The sequence below is a fragment of the Serinus canaria genome, chromosome 14 (assembly GCF_022539315.1).
Source record: "Serinus canaria isolate serCan28SL12 chromosome 14, serCan2020, whole genome shotgun sequence".
Taxonomy (NCBI): Eukaryota; Metazoa; Chordata; class Aves; order Passeriformes; family Fringillidae; genus Serinus; species Serinus canaria.
Window position 1 is genome coordinate 3,191,713 of NC_066328.1, and position 21,985 is coordinate 3,213,697.

At 45.1% G+C, this 21,985-nt stretch overlaps 1 protein-coding gene across 2 annotated transcripts; it reads right to left on the bottom strand.

Annotated features, from left to right (window-relative positions):
- Nucleotides 1–821: 821 nt before the first annotated feature.
- On the bottom strand, nt 822–21,094 carry IL20RB (interleukin 20 receptor subunit beta). Of its 2 annotated transcripts, XM_050980049.1 has the most exons (8): nt 20,916–21,094; nt 15,538–15,664; nt 14,091–14,281; nt 10,693–10,817; nt 7,466–7,616; nt 6,025–6,170; nt 5,347–5,538; nt 822–978 (listed from the first exon to the last, which is right to left on the bottom strand). In XM_050980049.1, the coding sequence occupies exons 1-7, from the start codon at nt 20,971–20,973 to the stop codon at nt 5,413–5,415; spliced, it is 924 nt and encodes a 307-aa protein (XP_050836006.1). In that variant the 5' UTR covers nt 20,974–21,094; the 3' UTR covers nt 822–978; nt 5,347–5,412. The 2 variants fall into 2 exon arrangements, with proteins under 2 accessions (XP_050836006.1, XP_050836007.1); XM_050980050.1 differs by lacking the exon at nt 822–978 and having other exon boundaries at nt 3,053–5,535.
- Between the last annotated feature and the right edge of the window lie 891 nt (nt 21,095–21,985).

A 21,985-nucleotide genomic window follows, 5' to 3' on the forward strand; every position in this document is an offset into this window, starting at 1 on the left:
CCCCAAACTGAGGGACTTTGGAGGCAGCACCAAACCCAGCAGAGTGTGGCTCTGAACAATGTGAAATTTCACAATGAAGTTGTAGCAGATGGCAGAAGAGGGAGTCAAGGCCAGGACTTGGCAGAAAGAGGGAGATTGCCAGCCATCAGCCTGTCTGGAGAGCAGCAGGAGGGAGGAGATAGATGAGCAACCTGGAGGACGAGCAGGACACTGAGCAGAGTGAAAGCAGAGAGCAGGGTGGGCTGGTGCAGTAGAAGGCTGCTTTGGAGACCACAGTGAGATAAAAGTACAGAGCTGCAGCTGCCTGGTATCAAAGACCACTCTCACAGGTCTGCATGAACTCTCTGACCCCAGCAAAGGGGCAAAATGAGAGAGCATCTCTTCAAAGGGAAAGTGTTATGAATCTTCTGGGAGCTTAAATGGGAATGAAGCTACAGGAGGGAAGGTTCAGCAGCATCATACTGACTGCTCAGCCTGGGAGCTGGATTTCCAGCTTCACAGCTGGTCAGGAATATTTCCTCTTTCCAACCCCTTCCTTGGCTGGGTTTTGGATGGGGAAATTTCTTTCTATTCTCAGTATCCTACAAGGTCTCAGGGAACACTCTGCCTCTCCCCTTGACCTCAGAGGCTGTATGCATCTTTGAAGAGACCTTCCTTTCCTCCACCACGGGCTCTGCTGAGTCACCTGGTGCCCAAATCATCCAGGTTTCACAGACCCCTGGTGTTTGTCTGTGTTAATACAACACCCTGTGGTATTTACATTTCCTGAAAAAGATTTTTTGCTTAAGATTTTTTTTCTTAAGAAGTTAAGAGTCTTCATAGAAAAGGAAAACAATTCTTATTTTATTTCCTTTTTTTTGTGTTGTGTTTGTCTGGAATGTGTTTGGAGATTGTTCACCCACAGGGGATTGTTCCATTGCATTCTGCTGGGAGTTGTTTTCACCCTTTGGCCAATCAGGGCCAGGCTGGGTCAGGGCTCTGGAGAGAGTCAGGAGTTTTCATTGTTATCTTTTTAGCCTTCTGTAAGTATAATTTCTGCATTCTTCAGTATAGTATAGCATTCTTTAATATAATATAGTATCATGAAATATTAAATTAACCTTCTAAAAAAATAAAGTCAAATGCATAATTCCTGCCTTTGTTGGGGCATTCCCTGCAAATACAATAACACCCTTAACAGAGACTGCAGGATTGGATGCTGATAGAGACACTCAGTTACAGTAGCTCTGCCAAATGGGAATTGTTTGACTTAAGGTAGAATGTATTGACTTAAACCTCTGCTCAGTCTCTAAATAGGCCTCACACTCTTGATTCAGATGTCTCATCAAAGAAAGAATAATATAAACTATTTTAAAATTCAAAACATAAATTAAACCCATAAATTTAAAATATAATTTTGTAATTTAAAAGTATTTAAAAACTCCTCAAGTCATGCTAACACCATCAGATGCAGCCACACCAGCAGAGCTCAGGCTGGCAGTGTCTCCATGTCTCTCTGGATTCCAGCACTGAGGATGTGTGAATCCAGGGGAAGCTGCTGCCAGCCCTGCCTGGGGCTGTGGGGTGGGCAGGGTGTGTGCTAGGACCACTGCCTGCACGGGGACAGCATGTCCTTGGCTCCTAACAAAGCTCTGAGTTGATCCCAAGCAAATCATGGCCATTGAAACCCTCAGATGGGGCCATTTCTGTAGTAACAGCTAAATTATAGCCCATGCACGGCACGAAACCAAATTAGGGCTCCGTGTGCAGTATTTACTTGGGCAATTTCACTTAACCTTGCCATCTTTTAATTGCTTTTGTGTCTTGATTTAGTAATTTCTGATTTTTTTTTAATAGTTCCAGTTATTGAGAAGCACCACAAGAGACGTGAACTGAGTAATTCTCTGTTTCTGCTGTTTCACACTGTAAGAGCAACAGAATCATCTGCCGGCAAATTCTTCAAGCAATAAATATCTGTCTCTGGCTTGGATGTTTATTGTTTTTGTAGCAGTTTATTTGCAGGACAGAGTACCACCTTCACAAGAAATGGAACTGATTTGCAGTCAAAATAGTGCTTTTGGTTACCTCTAGATTTTGTAAGAAAAGAGACAAAACATAAAGTAATAATGCAGGAAACACGTAAAATGGTAATTTATCAAGTTAAAGATCTCAGTTTGATTGGAGACAGAAATGAATAAAAATCGCAAAAAGCAATATACTTCTAATGAAATATAGTTCAGAGGAAAAATTACCCTATATTCAGGGCTGTTAGTGTCATGGAACAGATAATTGAATTCCTTGCTTTCTTGTCAATGCAGCAATATGTAACTCTGCTCAAATTCTCAGGTAATACACAGTTTTTATGCTGATCTTCATAATTTTTTCTTTGAAAACTGTTCTAATTACCACTTCTGTCCTTACAAAGTCTTCATTAAAAGGTTGGGTTTTTGGACTCACATCCCACAGGTAATGGAGCACAAAACCAAAACTCACCCAGAAGATGACGCAGGTTTGTGCTTTATTTCACTTTTTGAGAAAAGTAGAAAAGTTTATTTTGAAAGAAATGGAGCCACTTGGTACCTCATGAAGGGAAAGGGACAGAGCAAAGCTCATCTCTGCACATTCTTCACTCTGGTGAATGGCTGGGCCTTTCTGCAAGGTGGTCTCGTGGTGGTGGGAGCAAAATCAGTTCTCAAAGGCAGAGTTTGCCATGTCAAAATTGACTTTGGGATAGCAGGAAAATGAATTAAGGAGTCAGTGATGGCAGCTGTCTATGCCAGTGCCACCCTGCTCTGTGTCCATGGCAGGCAGGGGAGTTACTCTTGTTCTCTACCATGATTTTCAGGCTGAACAAAATGCAGCACATTCTTCCAAAGGAAGAGGTTGAAAAGGATTTTCAATCACCGTCTCAAATTTGGCTTCAAGCTGCCATAAACTGGAAAATCCTAATGTAAATTGAGAATAGTCTGCTAAGGAGGCAGTGGCACTTACACAGTTCTCTCCCATGTCCCCATTTTAAGAATTCTTTCTCGGGTGTTTCTTTTGTTTAATGTTGTCTGTGCAGTTTTCTACAACAGTTTAACTGCTTTATTGGCAATGAGGAAGGACATAAAATCTGTTATTGCAAGTGAGGAAGGAACATATGCTCTATGCTTAATGTGCAGCTGGAAAATACTCAGGAAAATAATTTTTTAAAAGCCTTTCACATTCAATGGCCTTTTATTTCCTTTTTTTTTCTATATATCCCTGAAGAATTGCTGGTGCTGCCATAGCTGGTTAGAGGATGCTGCTGATAATGCCAGGATTGGGGTTTGATCCCCAAATGGGACATTCACTTAAGAGCTGGACTTGTTGGTCCTTATGGGTCTCTTCCAGCTCAGAAGATTCTGATTCTGTGGTTGTGAAAATGCAGAGCGAGGGGGGAAGAGGAGGAATTGCTGAGGCTGCTTGGACCTATGGCATGGACAAGTCCTAGGAGCATTTCCTGCATGGGTACACCCCTGTGGGGTGTCTAGAAATCAAGGCACTGAGAAATCAACTCACCTGAATCTATGGGGTATAAAATAAAGATAAATGTGAGGCATGGGAGCTCCCTAAACCAGTCCCAGCACCAAGGCCTCTGTGATGTGGAGCTGCCCCTGTAAATTCAAGCACTGGGCAAAGCTGTGCCAAAGGGATGTTTGCCCAAGAGCCCTTGACCCTGCAAGGAGCTGAAGTTCTGTGCTGTCTGTGCTCCCCAAACACACTGCAGCTCCCTGCCAGAATCACTCCCTGCCTGCCTCCCCTCCCACTGCTGCTCCAGCTTGGTTTAGGGAGGGTGAGACCTGCTGGGCACTTGCCATTTCTGCCCGTGAAAATGCCCTTTTCCTCTTTGCTCCCAAATCTCTGGGTCCAGCATCTCATGGGTGCTTGTAGTCAGGCATTTCCCAGCTAATTATCAACAAACTAATAATGAAGGCTGAGTCTTCAATGCCCAGACCTGCATGGATTTTCTCACTCTGTAATTTGCTCAATATTCAGCAATATCCATCTTACAATCCAACACCAAAGCTCTGCACTCCAGCATTGTCCAGAAAGAAGCAAATGAGACAGGAATACACCAAACAAGTGGGCTGCAACTGGAAAGTGAGGGGCTGGCCAGGAGCCAGGGATCACAGTGCCTGGGCAGAGCACAGGTACAGACCCCTGAGCCACTTCTGCCTTTCCACGGTGCTTTGTTGCCACCCGATGGCCTCACACAAGGTTGCAAGAATGAAACTGGAAAAGGTGCACTCTTTGAGGTGTCTTGCATTTCATTGAAACCATGGAGAGCTCTTGAAAAAAGCTTCTCAGAGCAATGTCTTTTCATGCCTCTGCTTTACAGGTGAGAAATGACTTTTTTCAGTGTGACAGCCACAACTGCAATATACACAACACCTGTATTTTATCTGTATTTAGAGGAAATTTCTCTTGTCTTTTGCAATTTCCTTCCTCCAGAGGACAAGATGCCTGGAGGATAATGGTGTTGGTGGTCACTATATGGCAATGCTGTGATGCTGGATCCATCCAGCCTGATATTCCTGTTTGCCAAGAGAAGAACTGCATTTACCCCTCACTCTGGCCCTCCTGACCACAGCACCACATGTGCCTTGTGTGAAATAATCCCTGTCCTGGTTCAGGTATGAACCACAGGGATGCCCAGCAGGCACCCAGGAAGATCCTGACCACTATTTACACATCTTTTTTTTTTTTCTTTTCCCATTTTTTAACTGTGTCTGCAGCCTACCTTTCTCTGTCTTTTCCCAATCTTTCTCTACTCTAATCCTCTCCCATTTAAATAATTCACCCCTAATTTCCTTCTCCCTAAAGGTCTTGGTTTTTCCTTCATGAATACACAGCTTTTGCATTTTTGACACCCTGACTGGGTGATACTGGAGCTGCCCACTGTCAGTGGTGCTCTGCTGGTCTTGCAGAGCTCCCTCCAAACACTTCAGAAATTTCCCACATCACTCCTTCCAAAGCACTGCTGAAAGCCAGGCATCCCTCATGGTGCTGTCTGCAAGTTTTGGTGGCACCAGCTCTGTGACAGTCACGTGCACAGATTAGGATGCCACATCCCCTCATGCCCTTTTCAAAGAATGTCACCTCACTTCAGGGTCTGCATTTTTCCCCTGGTTATTCCAGCTGGCATAGCCACATAAGAAGCTCTTACTGAGGTAAAACACCGAGGCTGAAATGATTTGGAGCTCAGGCACTGGGCTCTGCAGGTGTTGCTCTGGTCAGCTCTGCCTTGGGAGCAGCAGTGTGGCTGAAAAGGGGGCCTGGGTCACCCCGAGTCTGCTCCTGGCTAAGGTATGAAGGACAAGGACAGGAACAGGCAGCTCCCACCTTTACTTGCTTTTGATGAGGATGGATGAAGATGCCACAAAGGGGCTGTTGATTTTCTGGGCTGCTCTAAAGTGCTTTTTGAATCCACAGCTGGAGAACTTCTTCTGAGGGCATCACAACCACCATCAGGTCACATTGCTCAGCTTCTTCCCCGCCCCGCAGGATCAGCTGGGTGGGGGGCTCTGATTCCTTCTGGAAAACAAATGCACTCCCTCAAACACCCTCAGGCTGCTGGGTTAGGCTGCTTGTCTTTTCCCCACAAGGTGCTCCTCTCATCCTTCCTGCCACAGCCACAGAAGCTGCTAAGCTGCATTCTCACTTGAGCTGGACATTTTCACATATTCCCGAGGAGGTTTTGATAGATTTCTCCTTGGCAAGCTGCTGAGAAGCTCAGAGGGGCAGCAGGGGACGTGGAGCAGTGCTGGCAGTGGCACAGCAGGTGGGTTCAGGGAGCAGCTGCTCAGGCAGGGGCAGTCCCTGCCTCCCAGAAGCACCAGGAGCATCTTCCCTGCCCAGGGCTGGGGCCGAGGCAGCTCAGGGCTGCTGCATCCCTGAGCTCAGCTCCTCACACTGGAAAGGGCAAGGCTTCCTGGCAAGCTGCTTTTTCTCACTGCCCCATGCTCCTCTGAATACCCAGCATGCTAAAAACCAGTAAAGCAGAGTAAAAAACAAAGTTACCAGTGTGTCTGGCAGGACAGCAGCGGGGCAGCAGGAATACTGGAAGATTTTACTTATTTTCCAGGTCAGGAAAGGCAGGGCCAGAGCTGCCACAGCAAAGCCAGCAGAGGAGGTGAGGGCAGTCACCAGCCACACGGATGTGTCACCTGCAAGTGAGAGAGCAGCAGAACTCAGAGACCCTGCAGGGAGCAGGCACTCGCTGCAGCCAGCCTGGGCCCCAGGGGCTGCTCTGCCACCCACCCTGGGGACATCCCTCCTGGGGACATCCCTCCCCAGCCAAGCCCAGTGCCAGCAGGGGGCTGCACTCCTGACCCTTCCTGCTGTACCTCTCCCAAGGAGCAAACACAGCACGTCTGCCAGCCAGGCAGGAGATTGGGGTGGAAACAAAAGGAAGAGCATTTCTTGGATTGAGCTTCTTTTTGACATAGAGATGGGGTCACTGAGAGGTGTTTTAAAAACTTTTATTTTATTTTTATTGTTGTTATTCTTTTTGTTATTATTTATTTTAAAAATTATATTTTAATTCATATAAATTATATTATATTAAATTTATCTAAATTAAATATTAAATTAAATTAATTTAATCCTAAATTAAATTTATATGAATTATATTATAATTTATAATAATTATATTATATTTTGAAATTTTTATTTCTATTTCTTTATTAATTCAAGTTTATTATAATATCATTATAATATTTATATTATAATATTATAATTCTATATATTATAATATTTTATATTATAATAATATTTTATTGTCATATTACTATAATATTCTATGATACTATAATATACTATATTACTATAATATTACTATAATATAAAGTCTTATAATATTATTTGCAAAAAATTCATTATAATAACAAATATTATTATAATGAATCAATATAACAAGACACTATTATTATAATAATTTATATTCTATATTATATATATTATATTATATTATATTATAATATTATATATTATATTATATTATATATAGAACTATTATATTGTTATTATTATATAATATAATTATTAAAATAATAAATAATAATATTATTTTAAATCCTATATAATAATATTAATATATTATAGTATTTTAGTATTATAATATTATTATAATACTAGAATATTTTTATAAGAATTATACCATTATTATAATATTATTGTAATACTCGCATAATAATATTTATTTATAATTTTTAATTTTTAAAATTTTGTTTGATTTGAATATTTAAACTATTTAAATATTTCAAGTATTACTATTTATTTTATTCTATTTTTTTCCTAGTTTTTTAGTTTTCTGTGAAGGGTGAGACAATACAGATGTTATAATTCATGCCATCACTATCAGAAGCCAACTATTTCAGAAGCTAACTCTAAAGAGTCTCTCCCAATAGATTTGCCCCAAGCTTTGGGCAGGGCAGGGGCAGGAGGGAGGGCTGGCTCTTACCCTGAGCCCTCACACACTGCGTGGGGCTGAAGCTGCTGCTCCTGTTGATGGCCTGCACGTGAGTCTGAGCCTTCACACAGTACTCAGCTCCTGCCTCCATGGTGTCCAGGTGCACCACGGAGCTCACCTCCTTCAGCACCCTCTGCTGCACCTGCCCCAGCCCCACCAGACAGACAGACAGACAGACAGACATCAGGGCTCTCACCTCAGAGAGCAGCCCTGCCACGGGTGCCTCAGAGAGCCTGGAAGTGGAACAGCTCTTCTGAGACAGTATTAGTGCAGGAGCAAACACAAAGGTTGGTCTTTGCTGGAGGCCTCCAATGCCCACAGAGCCCACCCCCACAGGCTGAACACAGATTTACAACTTTAGTAAATTAGCAGCATTGAAAAAAGCAACAATTAAGAGCACAAGTGCTGATGCATCTCCCCCCCCTCCAAGTTCAGGCACCTTCTAAATCCTCCCCCCTGAGGTGGAACTGAAGTTTCTTGGTGAAAATGTGTCTCCAAGAGCTGTTTTTTGGCCTTGGTTCCCAGGAGAACCAAGGTAGGATGGAGGCTTTGGAAGATATTTTGTCTTTCTGTGTATCAGGGCAGGGAAAAGCACTGGGAAAACCAGCTAGGGATGCAATAACAGGCTACAGAGCTCGAAAAATCTGTGTGAAGGATACAGAGGTAAAGAAAAGGGAAAATGCAAAAAATGATCTGGCATCACCATGATGCTTGTCCAGTGAGGAAAGGAGGGAGCAGCAGGGCATGTCTGAGCCTGTGTGAGCAGGACAAAAGGAGGGTGAAAGCAGCCAGCAAGGCACAGTGGGGGGCAGAATGAGCCCCCACACCTCAGGAAGGGCAGGAGGGGTGGAAGGAAGGAGCTGTAGGCCAGAGGTTGATGATGATGCTGGGCCACACCCCTAGAGCAGAGCTGGTACCCTGCTAGCAGGGGCACGTCCGAGGTCCTGACTGACCTGAGCTTTTCCTGGCGTGATGGTGATGGCTTTTCATGGTGCTGGATGCCCAAACCATCACCATGCTGGGATAGGGGTGTGAGAGCTGTGCCAGGGAGCTCAGAGAGGGGATGGACCAGCTAGTGAGTTTGGAGTGTGCAACTGTGACACACTCCAGCAAATTGAACAGAGTACATTACTGCCATAAATAGGTCTGCAATCATTGCTGGCAAAATGAATTTTGTGTCCCCAGCCAGGAGAGGATGGCTAATAGCTCCCAACTGCTCCTCTTGCTGTGCTGCAGATGCAAACCTGTTCTCACAGAAGGCCTGATCAGCCTCCAGCTCCACACATATGGAAAACTCCAGCGAGCCAGGAGGGCTCTCCTGGCAGGGCAAGTCCTTCCCACCATCAAAATAGCTTCTCCACAAAAACATGATATGGAGGGCCCTGAGTTTGAAAAGATTTCAAGGACAAAATAAGGTCTATGACTGCCTGGGGTGGTCTCTTGCAAAAAGATCAAATGAGACATGTCAAATGTAAAAATAATTAAAATAAATAATAAGAGTACCAGCACAGGACTTGTCAGTAAAACTAATGTTTGCAACAGTCCAGTTGGTAGAAAGTATTCTGAAATTTAGAATTAATGTTGAGGTCATTAAGATCACATACTGAAGAAGATTTAATAAACAATTAAATTAAACTAATAAATTTAATTAATAAACCACAACCAGATACAAACCTATTGATTGTTTTTAAGGTGTCAGAAGGCCCCTGGACAAGGCTGATCTCCTTTAGCTGGATCTCACAGTGGGCAGTCCTGCTCCTGATGCCTCTTTATAGGCTAAAGACTTCTGTGTATGAGTAAATTGCTAATTGAGAGTGGCAGGAAATCGTGGTGGGGACTCAGTGATTGGGAACAATAATGAAAACTGATACCTGCTAGTGGAGCTAAAAACCCACTTACAATAGCAAAGATGACAGACAGCTGTGAAGAACAGCAGGAGGATCTGGTGATAAGGCAACAAATGCAATTCAATCCTGAGAAATGTGGAATTATGCTCATGAGAATTTTTCTCCTACATTTTCACAGCATCCTCCCTCAGAAACAGGAACCTGGGGTTCAGTTTCCATGGGATTGTCAGCTCTGTGGGGGTCACATTGACAATTGCTGGAGAGCCAAGGGAGTGGGAACACTTGTTTTGTTTCGTGTTTTGTTCCTGCACCTTGGACTCTGCAGGTTTCTCCCTGCCCACCCTGGTAAAGACAAAAATAGCTGTGAGGGCTCCCACAGGGAACAGCCCAGGAGTCTGGGAGTCCTTGGCCTGGAAAAACATACAGAATATGAAACTAATGGAGTGGTAGGGAGAGTGAATGGGGAATAATTGTTCTCTCTCTCATCCCCAAATCAAGGCTGAGACTGCACAAGAGTCAAGGTGCAGAATTGCTCATTGCAGGAAGCTGTACAGGCTAGAAGTTCACACAGACTGAAAGCCAGAACAGATAAATTAATGGAGCAAAAATCCATCAAGGACTATTAACGCTGCTTTTCCTGCCTCAGAAAACAGAAAAGTTTGTCAGCACCTCCGTGTGACACCTTAATCCCAGTCTGAGTAAACCAGATGAAGTTCAGAGGGAGAAGTCAGCACAAACACCTTTGGTTCCTGACTTCTGGTTTCTAGCTATAGTTTGTCACCATCACATTTTCTGGAAAAATCCCTTGGCCAGGATTTCTTCTCCTGGGAAGCTGAGAAGCCTCAGAGAAAAATGAAAACAATAATTGTCTGTTTGCTTCTCCTGTGTTTGCTGCTTTGGAATGTGGCTGGAGATTGTTTATCCAACATGTAAATGGTTTTTACTTAGTGATCAATCACAGTCAGGCTGTGTTGGGACTCTGGAGAGAGTCAGGAGTTTTCATTAGTATCTTTTAGCCTTCTGTCTGTATCCTTTCTCTATTCTTTAGAATAATTTTAGTATAGCATTCTTTAACATAATTTAGATTGTAAAATTATAAATTAGCCCTGTAGGAACATGGAGTCAGATTCATCATTTCCTCCCTTTGATGGGGGCCACAGAAAATACCACAACAGCTGAGGTATGTGAGGGGATTCCTTTTCCCAGAGAAGGAGAGAGGAAAGAACAGACAAACTCCTCCATGAGGAGCCCACAGCAATCCCTGGTGTGTGCAGGGTGAGGTGGCACCAAGCCACTCCAGGCAGGTCCTGCAGCCCCACAAAGAGGCTCTGTGGGCATCCCTCAGGGCACTCCCAGTTATTTCAAACTCACCCTGCTCTCCTGGCCCTTCCTCCAGTAGAGCACCCAGAACTGGAAGGAGGGTCCCATGTCTGCCAGCTCCACCAGCAAGTGGTGCCCGTCTGCCACGGCCCTCAGCAGCGGGGGGGTCAGGGAAGCTGCCAACACAGAGAGCAGCATTACCACCCAGAGACAGCCCTGAGATCCCCCCTCTGCCCAGACAGCAGGGACAGAGGCTGCCATCACCACTGGAATAACATCAACCTGCAGGAACAGCTTCAGCGGGGCAGGAACCTCTCTGCTCTCCCTCCCTCTGTGTCCAGTTCTTCCAGCAGGAGGAGGAGAACTCCATGGCTGGCATTGCAAATGGGAATTTGGCCACAGCTGAGCTGCACAGAACTTGAAAGGCTTTGAATTTTCTCCTCCAGCAGTGGAGGAGCTGCCTGGCCTGAGGGTGCCACGAGCACAGCTGCAGCAGGAGCAGCTGGGCCAGCAGATCAGGGCAGCTCTGGTGCTCCTGGGCAGGATCAGCTCTGCACCCAGAACAGGAGCTGAAAAACCACTGCTTTTCCTGGGGATTTTGGCAGTTACTCAAAGGTGAAGGAAAAAACATGATGAGCCTCAGGGTAATTCACATGAATCCTGATTTTCTTTTAGTGCCTGCATGGTTTTAGACAGACTTGGGCTGATGATCTGCTGTGACTTCAGGTTTTGGAAATGCATGCAAGTAAATCTTGAGGCGATTTCCTTCCTGCTTACTTTGATATTCAGAGCTTGGTTTTGTCTGGGATTCTGCCGTGAGGAATATGAGTGAAATAATGAGAATCAGTCAAGCAGAGATGAAGCTGCACTGTACATTTATGAACTGGAAGTTGAAGGCACTACAGAGATCATGTTTGCACTATTTATCTGTGCCATTATTCACACTTATCTATGCCATTTTTTACCACTCTGCTGTAGCTGAAACACGTTTCAGCTTCTTTGCTTTCAAGAAAGGAAGGAGAGTGATGCATGGGGCCATACAGAAGAGATGTTCTTAATAGAATTTGCTCTTACATCCAGTGAATTGCCACTAATACTGAGCAATATGAAAACATAAAATCCAAGCATGTACATGATGAGTGTGCCACAATTGGGAGGCCTGGAAATCTACTTTGTACTTCTAAATAAAAAGCTGAGAAAAAAAAAAAAAGGTGCAAACCACCTTAGCACCAAATTTCAAAATTAAAAAAAAAACCCTGTTATCATTTGGTGGTTAAAAGCAAATATTGTGTAATGTGTTAACAATAGGACATTGCAAGATGCAGTGCTAAACAAACAGGAGCATTTTTATCTGGCACTGTGCTGGCACACTGGATACCAACCAACTAACTCTTTGAATGCTGAGAAATGAAGAAGGAAAGCTGACTAAATTGTTTGCTTTAGGAAGTTCTTTTCAAAGTGTTTTCCATGACTTTCCATGTGCTTCTGCCCCTGTGGCTTTGGCCCTGGGGCTGTGCTGCTGCCCTGGCTGCCTGTGAGCCCCTGACAGGACCTGTGGGCTGGGTTTGAATCCCTCTGCTCCTCTCAGACTCAGTGCCAGGCTTCCCAGGAGGTGTGACAGCAGAGCAGGAAAATGCATAAGGACAAGAACTTGCAGGGACTTTTCCTTCTCTTTCAAACATCTGTCACATTCACACTGAATCCCAGTGCAAGCTGTAGCCTCTGAACTGTCACAGCTCAGTCTGAAGGCTGCTTTGGGGTCCCTAAGACACAGGACCAAGCTGCCAAACATTTCACTGAACCATGAGAAGCTGCTGCTTTTGTTCCTGTCAGCCTCAGGGGTGTCCTTCCCCTGTCTCTGCCTGACAGTGTGGTCTGTGCCTCTGTCTGTGCCTCCACAGCTGCTGGAAAAGGGAAGGATTTTTTATCCAAAGCACTCTCTAGACTATCCTTCCTCACAAAGAGACACAGCCACCAGCTTAGGTGGCACTTCTGATGGTGCTGCTCTGACCAAGCCCGCTGTGTGAGTGAGGACTTGCTCCCTCAGGAAGTAGTGGATAACTTCCAGAGTTGGATGAATTTTTCATATTGGGTCAGTTCTGGTTTGGGACAGAGAATTTCTTGCCTGGCTGAAGCTGATGGATGCTGCCCATGGCAGGCTGAGAGCTGCAGTCCAGCAGTGACCTCAGCAGAGCTTTCCCAGCACAGTTTTTGTTGAGCGCATGGTAGCTAACAGAGGAAATTATTCCAGAGAAATCCTGGAAACAGTATGCTCATTGTAATCCTTGGGTTGAGCTGGGCCTCAGGCTTTTCAGGACTTGGAAGGATGTGGAGAAAACATCCTGCACTGCTAGGAGGAAATTAATGCTGTGGGTTCCAGTTTTCTCTCCTCTTCTGAGGTTTCCTCACAGATCTGGCACCATGGGAAGAAGGAACCATGGAGTGGGGTTTTGAGAACAGCACAAGGCACATGGAGCATGGCAGGGCTGTTTTCTAGAGTAAAAGCTCCCTTAGGATCAGGTTCTGGACCTCTCAGAGGTGACTACATGGCTTGGATTAAAAAACAGCAAGCCTGGTTGGACAGAAACCTTTCAATTTAAGGGTAAGAATGATCAGCCTGTGAAAGGAAATCCCTGCAGTCATCTTGCTTATCTTTGAAACCCTTGAAATTCAATCCCAGATGATTGTGGCTCTGCCTTGGGATGAACTCATGGCCAAGAACATTGTCTGAGAAAGGGAACTCCCAGCCCAGGATGAGGGCAGCAGGATGTGCTCTGTGCATGTCTGTGCTCTGCCTGCCATGGACTGGGAACAAACAGGCACCTGAACACACCCCAACAAACACCCAGCTCTGAGCACACCCCAACACCCAGCACTGAGAATGCAGCCCAGGAGATGTCATTTAAGGGCACAGACAGGCACCTGAACACACCCCAACAAACACCCAGCTCTGGGCACACCCCAGCAAACACCCAGCTCTGGGCACACCCCAACCCCAGCTCTGAGCACACCCCAACACCCAGCACTGAGTACACCCTAACCCCAGCTCTGAGCACATCCCAACCCCAGCCCTAGCTCTGAGCACACCCCAACCCCAGCTCTGAGCACATCCCTACAAATACCTAGCTCTGAGCACACCTCAACACCCAGCTCTGAGCACACCCCAACAAACACCCAGCTCTGAGCACATCCCTACAAATACCTAGCTCTGAGCACACCTCAACACCCAGCTCTGAGCACACCCCAACAAACACCCAGCTCTGAGCACACCCCAACAAACACCCAGCTCTGAGCACATCCCAACCCCAGCTCTGAGCACACCCCAACAAACACCCAGCTCTGAGCCCACCCCAGGCCAGCTCCGAGCCCACACCAGGCCAGCCCTGAGCCCAGCCCAGCCCCAGCTCTGAGCACGCAGCCCAGGAGGTGCCACTGCAGGCAGCACGCACTCATGGCGCGGTTGAAGAAGCCTTTGGTGGTGCCCCACTGTGACCTGGTGGCACCGAGCTCTGCCCTGACCCGCAGCTTGTAGGCCACAGAGGCTGAGATGTCCTCGGTGAGGTTGCAGATGGTGGCTGTGGTGAGGGAGCACTCCGAGATGGGGATCCAGCTCCCGTTGGCATATTCCCGCTCGTATTCCCTGAGGAGGAGAGGAAGCACACAGGCAGCAGTCTGACACGAGCTCTCCCTGTGCAGCCAAGGCTGCTGCTGGGCTCTTTCCAGGTAAAACCTGCACTGGGGATGGAGCACCACGGCAGTTTGGAAGCAGCGTGGGTGTGTTTTGGATCTTATCTGGAGAAAATCACCCCGAGCTGGTTGGTGAGCCAAAAGCAGCACGGTGCTGTGGGAGGTGGGGACAGCCCACCAGGGGTTGATGCACCGAGCCCTGCCCACTCATTTGACTTCATCATCCCCTGTGGGGGTGCCAGTCCTGGGTTTTTCTGGGTCTGCATTGAAGGCACTTGAGGCAGTAGTTCATGTTTGGACTCAAGTGTTTATTGTTTCTTTTTAGAAAAACAGTCTCACTGCTGTGAGTTGGGCAGCTTTTCATTAGAAGGCACAAAATGCCCAACAATCTCTTGTTCCAAGGTCTTTTAAGACTAAACTGTCCAGTTAAAAACTGACACCCAGATTATTTCCCCTTTTAACCCAATAACTGATCCCAAAGAGCCCCAATGGGGACTTTTCTGCCCAATCACAAAATGCCACCCAAACCCATAAAGAAGAAGAAAGAAGAAGCATGAAGAAGAAACCCAGGATGACACCCTGTGCCCTCCATCTTGCTTCCATCCACAACATACCAAAAATCCCAAACCCTCAATTTCTCACCAAGGGATACACCTACACTACTCTCTATAATTTATTTCACACTTTGGTGGATTTCAGTCTATCTTGAAGTCTAAGAAACTTTCTCCATGAATAAAAGTCAGAGTCAGTGCTCCCCTGGGGGTCAGGGTACCCCAGAGCAAACACAGAAATATTCCCAGTGCCCTGAGTTTCCAAAATCCCCACTCCCAAAGCCATACTGTAATAAAAGTCAGAGCTCAAGATGTTCCAGAAATCTCCTGTGGTGTCAAATGTTAACAAGAAATAAAGATCAGTATTTTCTCCTTCCTCGTCTAAATAAAATGTTGCAAATCTTCTTAACTTTTGTATACTTGGATAGAGGCAGATTTCTTATCTGGAACTGATGCACACCTTGGATTACTCTGGTATCTATTAAACTGCTCACTTTCCCAGAACTGGACAAAAGGAATTTTTCCTTTCTCATTAACAGTGCTAAACTTCTCTTAGGCTTGTGAATTGAATATGAACAAGACACCCAAAAATTTAGAACCTAAAGTTGAGATAAACAATGTTCAAAAAGCAAAAAGAATAAAAAAATTGAGTAGTTACCCTTGAAACTCAACTGAGTATCTCACAGTTGCTCCCTGGACGATCACAGGGCTCCAAGTTAAGAAGTGTTTCATGTTGGTTGAAAGAATGGAGATACTCTGAGGTGCTGGCAGCAAAGCATCTCCTCCTAAAATTCCCAGCAGCAAAAGAAAGGAAAACAAAAGAATTTATTGGGGGGAGGAGTGTGGGGGGGAAGCTTTGAAGAATAGTGCTAAACAGTGTTTTGCATCAGAGATGCACATGCCACTTTTCACTTCAGTCACTTCAGTGTTTGAAGTATTTTACAGAGAAGAAGAAAGGATGGAGCAGCTCAGCTAAAAGTGCTCCTTTGCCTTATTTCAGTTTTTTCACTAAAAAACCAGTTTGTATCACTAAAACAGTTTGACCAAGCCCACTGTGTGAGTGAGCACTGCTCCCTCATGAAGTAGTGGATAACTTCCAGAGTTGGATGAATTTTTCATATTGGGTCAGTTCTGGTTTGGGACAGAGAATTTCTTGCCTGGCTGAAGCTGATGGATGCTGCCCATGCCAGGCTGAGAGCTGCAGTCCAGCAGTGACCTCAGCAGAGCTTTCCCAGCACAGTTCTTGTGGTGGGAGGAAAAGGCCAAGCCCTCCAGTTGGATTTACTGGAGCCAAATAACAGACTTGGCTCTGTTACACTCCATAAACTGTTCCAAGGAGGCTGTGGTTCCAAATGTGCTGCTCCTTTCCAGGCTGGATTTGCTGCTGAGGGAGATCCCAGCTCTGAGCTCTTTTATTGGATTTGCTGGGAATGTTCCAATGAAGGCAGGAATGATGGATCTGACTCCACGTTTCCAGAAGGCTCATTTATTACTTTATGATACTATATTAAAGAATACTATATTAAACTATACTAAATAATACAGACAGGATACTCACAGAATGCTAAAAAGATAATAATGAAACTCCTGACTCTCTCCAGAGCCCTGACCCAGCCTGGCCCTGGTTGGCCAAAGAGTGAAAACAACTCCCAGCAGAATGCAATGGAACAATCCCCTGTGGGTGAGCAATCTCCAAACACATTCCACAGGAGCACAGCACAGGAGAAGCAAATGAGATCAGAATTGTTTTCCTTTCCTCTGAGGCCTCTCAGCTTCCCAGGAGAGAACTCCAGGGCAAAGGGATTTTTACAGAGAATGTGAATGCCACACTCCTTTGACCTTGCAGGTTCTGACAATGGAGGGGCCTGCAGCTGTGATCAAAGTTTATTAACAGAAGAAGCTTATTCTGTGCTCTTTAACTGGAATTATTGCTTTCCTCTGAGGTCTCCACAGCATGACTATGGGATGGTGGTTGATTTTACCCTGGGGTATCTTGTTGTAAGATCCTTGGCAATGTTTGGAGCACAGGAGTCAGGATTCCCCATGGACACATCCTGCACTACACTGTGGGAATTTATCAGACTTATCTTCTGCTACTTCCCAGGCCCAGAAAAATCCCATTCTCTCTGCTCAGCAGGGAATGGTTCCCAAAGAACCACTGGGAGGGAGGAATGGATGGACTGGTTTCTATCAGCCCACTGGTGAACACTCTCCCCAAAACAAGATAACTGTGCTATCACAATGTGTTACTTAAAGATTATTTATTGATAAAATTTATTTCACTTGACTAGGTTTGTAATCCAATAGTCTTTAACTGCCACTAAAAGGGTGTTTTCTTCTGAGCCATGTTTAGAAATTTAAGCAGTAAATTGTCAGTTGTTCTCCCCAGGATCAAACCAGGCTGACAAGTCCATGAGCAATGTTTTATAGCTGTCTCATTTCCTGTATCATATCTTTATAAAATCACTAATGATGTGGGGAACTGTTATGCCAACTCTCTAATGATTCTTTGGCACAAGTCATGCAGGCCTGCTGACACAGTGCTCAGCTGCTCTTTGAAATAAAATTCAGATTTCTCTGGGATGAGAATTGTTCTTGCTTGTCCTTTAGACAATGGAAGGGTCACTCTCTGCCAGATCAGCAGTTCTGGCAGGCTGTGGCTCCATACACTCACAGCACTGTAGTCAAAGCAATTTTGAGCTTTAAAAAATGAAAAGAGCAAAGTTTTTAGTGACCTTCACACTGCAGCAGAATCACAGGATGAACAAGGTTGGAAAGCAAAGCATAACCACCCATTTGGTCTCTTGTGCTCCCCATGCTTCCCAACATTCAGATTTCTTGCTGCTTTTCCTTGTGTTTGGTTCCCATGTTAATGTTGGGATTTGGCATACCTGAAGGTGGGAATTCCATAGCAGATTTCATTCCATGGACAGACATTGGCTCTTCCCAGGACTCACAGACACAATGGAGCTCCAGGTCTGAGCAGGGGTGAGCTGCACTGAAGGCTTTCCTATTTTTTCAACTCTTGACTTTAGGACATTTTTTATATAATTTTTTTTTTTTTTTGCATTCAATAGTACTAAACCCTATATTATTAAACTGTCTAGAAACCTATTTTAAAAGCAGAGTTCTGAATTGGACTATCAGTTTTGTAATGGCCCAAGGGTTATTCCCTGTCTGCTGAGAGCAATCTTCATTTCCTGGCTATGCTTGGCTTTGTGCACACAGTGACTGCCACCTGACTTCAGCTGAACCACAAAGCTCATACAGAAATTAGGAAAATTCACAATTATGAAAATACAGAAATTATGTAAAGTTCATAGAGAAATTATTCCCTGCTTTCACTAGGAAAATCTCTGTGCCCAATGGCAATATATGTGTCTCTATAAAAGCAGTTCACTGGTTTTAGTTTCTGTTTGGCATTATAGGCTGAAAGTTACAGTTTGGAGGAGAGTTCAGGCTTTTCCAGAGTACTTTTGATCCAGACATAATCCTGTGTCAGAGCCAAGCAAATTGTATTCATGGTTTCTCCCCCCCATCTGTTGCAACAGCCCACGAAGCAATTGCAACAAACACAAATTTAACAGTGGGAGGAACGACAATTCTAGGTTATATAAACAGCACTGAGTACAAACAGTGAAGTGTTTGGTTTGAGTGCTGAAATAATCCATCAGCTCTGGTCTGTTCATGTTGAAGGAGAAGGAAACAATAATCCCCCAGAGCAGGAGACAACTGGACAGAGAGCACAGGCAGGACCCAGAGGGCTGGAGCCCAGGGCTGCCACATTTCCATCTGGTTTTGGATCCACCAGCAGCCTCACAGGAAAAGCCAAACTATACTCATTCAAGCCAGGGTATTGACTCTCACCCTAATGTCTCCAGCCATGCCAAAGAAAGGATATTTTCTCTGTAAATAGCATTTCTGTCTCCTACCCTATCAGCAGTATATTCTATTTAATTTGTTACACAAAGAATACATTTCCATTTAGAATGGTGATGGCTCTTTTAATTTAGTGTTTTTATCCTCTTTGCATTAGAGAATTACAATTAAAAAACCCCAAAACCATGGTCAAGTCTAGCACACGTGTCTGTCTTACATTTCAGTTTAAAATACCTTAAATAAACCTTGATAAAGTGCCATTCTTCTGGGATATATTTTAATATCCTTGTTGCTCTGTGAATATAGAACAATATAATGTTTCCTCATTACTTGCTGTTACTTCATCACTACTATCAACACTACTTACTGCTAAGTGTATGTGAGCAGTGTAAAAATATTAATGCAGTTATCTCTTTATTCACAATATTATCTCCTTTCAAGGGTTCAACAAACACAGGAAGAAACAGCAACCTCAGCCTTGGTGCTGTAGAGTGTTTAGGAGTGCTTTACCTGGCAAATCCCTTAAAAGTTTATACATAAGGCTGAGAAATCCTTCCTGTTGTGGTAATAAGCACTGGCTTTTCAACTTCCAGTCCTTGTATTGTTTAACCTCCTTTTGCTAATCTGGAGAACAACAATGCCACCAGCTTTTTGTATCCTGGAGCATGGTCTGACTCTCCATTGGGGAAATTTCAGTCAAGGGGAATCTGACAAGGGAATCCCGAATTCTCAATGCTGGTAACAAGGAAATCATGTCTATAACAGCCTGAGAGGATAAAGGCTTTTTTTTTTTTTTTTTTTTTTTTGCTAGCTAAATGTTGAAAATCAAAGCCATATATCTCTAAGTCCTAGAAACAGCAATTTCCACAAGGATAATAAATTATGCTAGAATCTCTTTGGCTAGAACTCCAACCCGCAGGCTCTGGGGCCATCCCTCCCTCATCTGCTGATTCACCAAACTCCCAGCAAGAGTCAAGACCCTGGAACATCCCCCTTGGCTTTTTGTGTCCCCAGCACCCAGGATCAAACCCCAGACTGCTGGGCTAGGCAGGAACACGCTGTCTGCTGCCCTGCACTCTGCTCTGCACAGCCACAGGGGCAGCTCAGGGCAGCAGCACTCCACCAAATAAATGTTCTCTGCTCAGAAAGGAGGCTGGGAGGTGAATTGTGTATTTCAGGTGGAGGCCAAGAGGATGGCAGACAGGGTGTAAGTTATCCCAGCTTCCCCTCCTACTCTGTGTCACAGTGAGAGGCTGGCAGCCACCACCCACCCAGGCAGCAGTGCTCCTGCCTGGAACAGCACTCAGGTAGCCAAGCCTTGTGCAAAAATACAGTGAAAACAACCCCACATTTCTTTACAGAACCAGTGCTCAGCTCTGTCATCTTTTAAAACAGAGTTGTCACAATCTTCCCTATTGCACAGAATAGACTTTCCTAGCAGAGACCACTTGATGCTGTCACTGGATTCTGTCTGAGCAAGAGAAGAAGAAAAACAAAAATCACAAGACAACCAGAATGTTGTTGACACAACCTAAACTGGCACATTGAGGAAACCTGGGCCAGGGAAAACCCAAGCACAGTGGCAGGCCAAGTTTGCTTTGCAGAGGGCTGAGATGGCAAACACTGGATTGCAGTCAGGGATTGAGACCAAGCTCCTCTGAGATGGGTCTGGTGTGGAGCATTTGCTTGGAGAAGCAGATTAGCAGTTGCACAGCCTCCTTCCAGTGTGAAGGAGACCCTCAGAGAAGTGATCTGAGCTATTAATTAGCACTTTCTATCCTTCCTCTCTGACCCTGCATCCCCCCACAGGCAGAGCATCCCTGGGCTCAGAGTGATCAGCACTGAAGGAAGAATTGAGAGTTCAGCTTCTCACAGAGCAGCAAAAGAGCGGAGGCAAATACAGCATTACCTAAAGTCCTTCAAACTGAAATTTCCCTCTAGAGTTCAGAAATGACCTGCAGAACAGGATTTACAGACTGCTTTTTTCATTTGCTTATTCTGATATTCATTTTAGAAAAAGAATAAAAATTCAAGATCACCTGACCTCGGACTCATTTGGCTTAAGTGCTGCTGAGGCACCTTGAACAAAAGGACAGCAGACTCTGTTACTCACAGCCTGTCTCCTGGTGGGGTCAGTGAAGATCTTTCAGTCCTTACCTGAGAGACTCGGAGCGCTCAGCGTGCACAGGAAGAGGCAGATGAGCTCTGGTGGCATTTTGCTCAGGTTCCCCCCGGGTTCACTCCCTGTTCCACACCTGAGGAGTTTCCCCTGGCAGCCAGGGAGCCTTTTCTGAGCCAGCCATGGTGGGCAGCAAGTGGAGACTGCAGGGCAGTGTGGAACTGCTCCTGCCTCCTGCAGAGTGCCAAAGAGGCACAAAGATTGTTTGGGAGGTGCAGCTGCAGGGAGTGCCAGGGGATTGCTGCCAGCAGCTCTGTGCAGGTCTGTGCAGCTCTGCTGGATGGGGTAACTCTGCTTCACTCCCTGACAGATTTCATGGCTTCAGCAGAGGCTGGAAAGGAGGAAAGAGGAGGTGCTGGGTTTTTCCATGCAGCTGTAAGTGCTCACTTCTCTGCTCAGCTCTTGGATCAAGCCCTTTTCTGACCCACAGATGGGGTAACTGAGAGGCCTTTTAAAAACTTTCATTCCATTTTCAGTCTCATGGGAAGGGTGAGACAATACAGATGTCATAACTCACACCATCACAATCAGAAGCCAACTATTTCCTAACTACAATTCATTATAAATTACAATACATTATAAGTGTTTCTTGGCCTACCAGCTTTAGCCTGTAGATCATCTAAAATTACCCCTCATGAGTCCCACTACAATGCATCTTTCATAGTTCTATTTCTCCAAAGTCTTATTTACAAAACCATCCTTTGAAATTTGTTTCTAGCTCCTTTTCTCTCTCAACAGTGTCTGTCCTGTTCCTTGGCATTTCTAAGTCAGCATTTCTTATCTCAAAGTTTACCCACAGATGCACACTGTGTGGGCCTTCTGTCGGGCTTTGAGATTTCTCTACAATTCCATTTCCCACATTTAGCCCCAAAGTAGATAAATCCTTGATGCTTCCAAGCACCAGGAAGGTTTCCTCATATTCCAGGGCATCTCTTGTGTCCTTGCACAAAGGTCTGGCACCTCTGGGCTGATGGAAGGGACCTGAGATCCTCCAGTTTATCTCCAACAGCTCTCTTCTGGTGGCTGTGTTGGCTGTGTGCTGAGCAGG

What these genes read in the sequence shown, in the direction of transcription:
- IL20RB (XM_050980049.1), bottom strand. Translation starts at nt 20,973, where the DNA reads ATGCCACCAGAGCTCATCTGCCTCTTCCTGTGCACGCTGAGCGCTCCG. An exon ending in GAGCGCTCCGAGTCTCTCAG is followed by an intron (nt 15,665 to 20,915) that starts GTAAGGACTGAA and finishes TGGGAATTTTAG; the next exon opens with GAGGAGATGCTTTGCTGCCA. An exon ending in GCAGTGTGTGAGGGCTCAGG is followed by an intron (nt 6,171 to 7,465) that starts GTAAGAGCCAGC and finishes TCTCACTTGCAG; the next exon opens with GTGACACATCCGTGTGGCTG.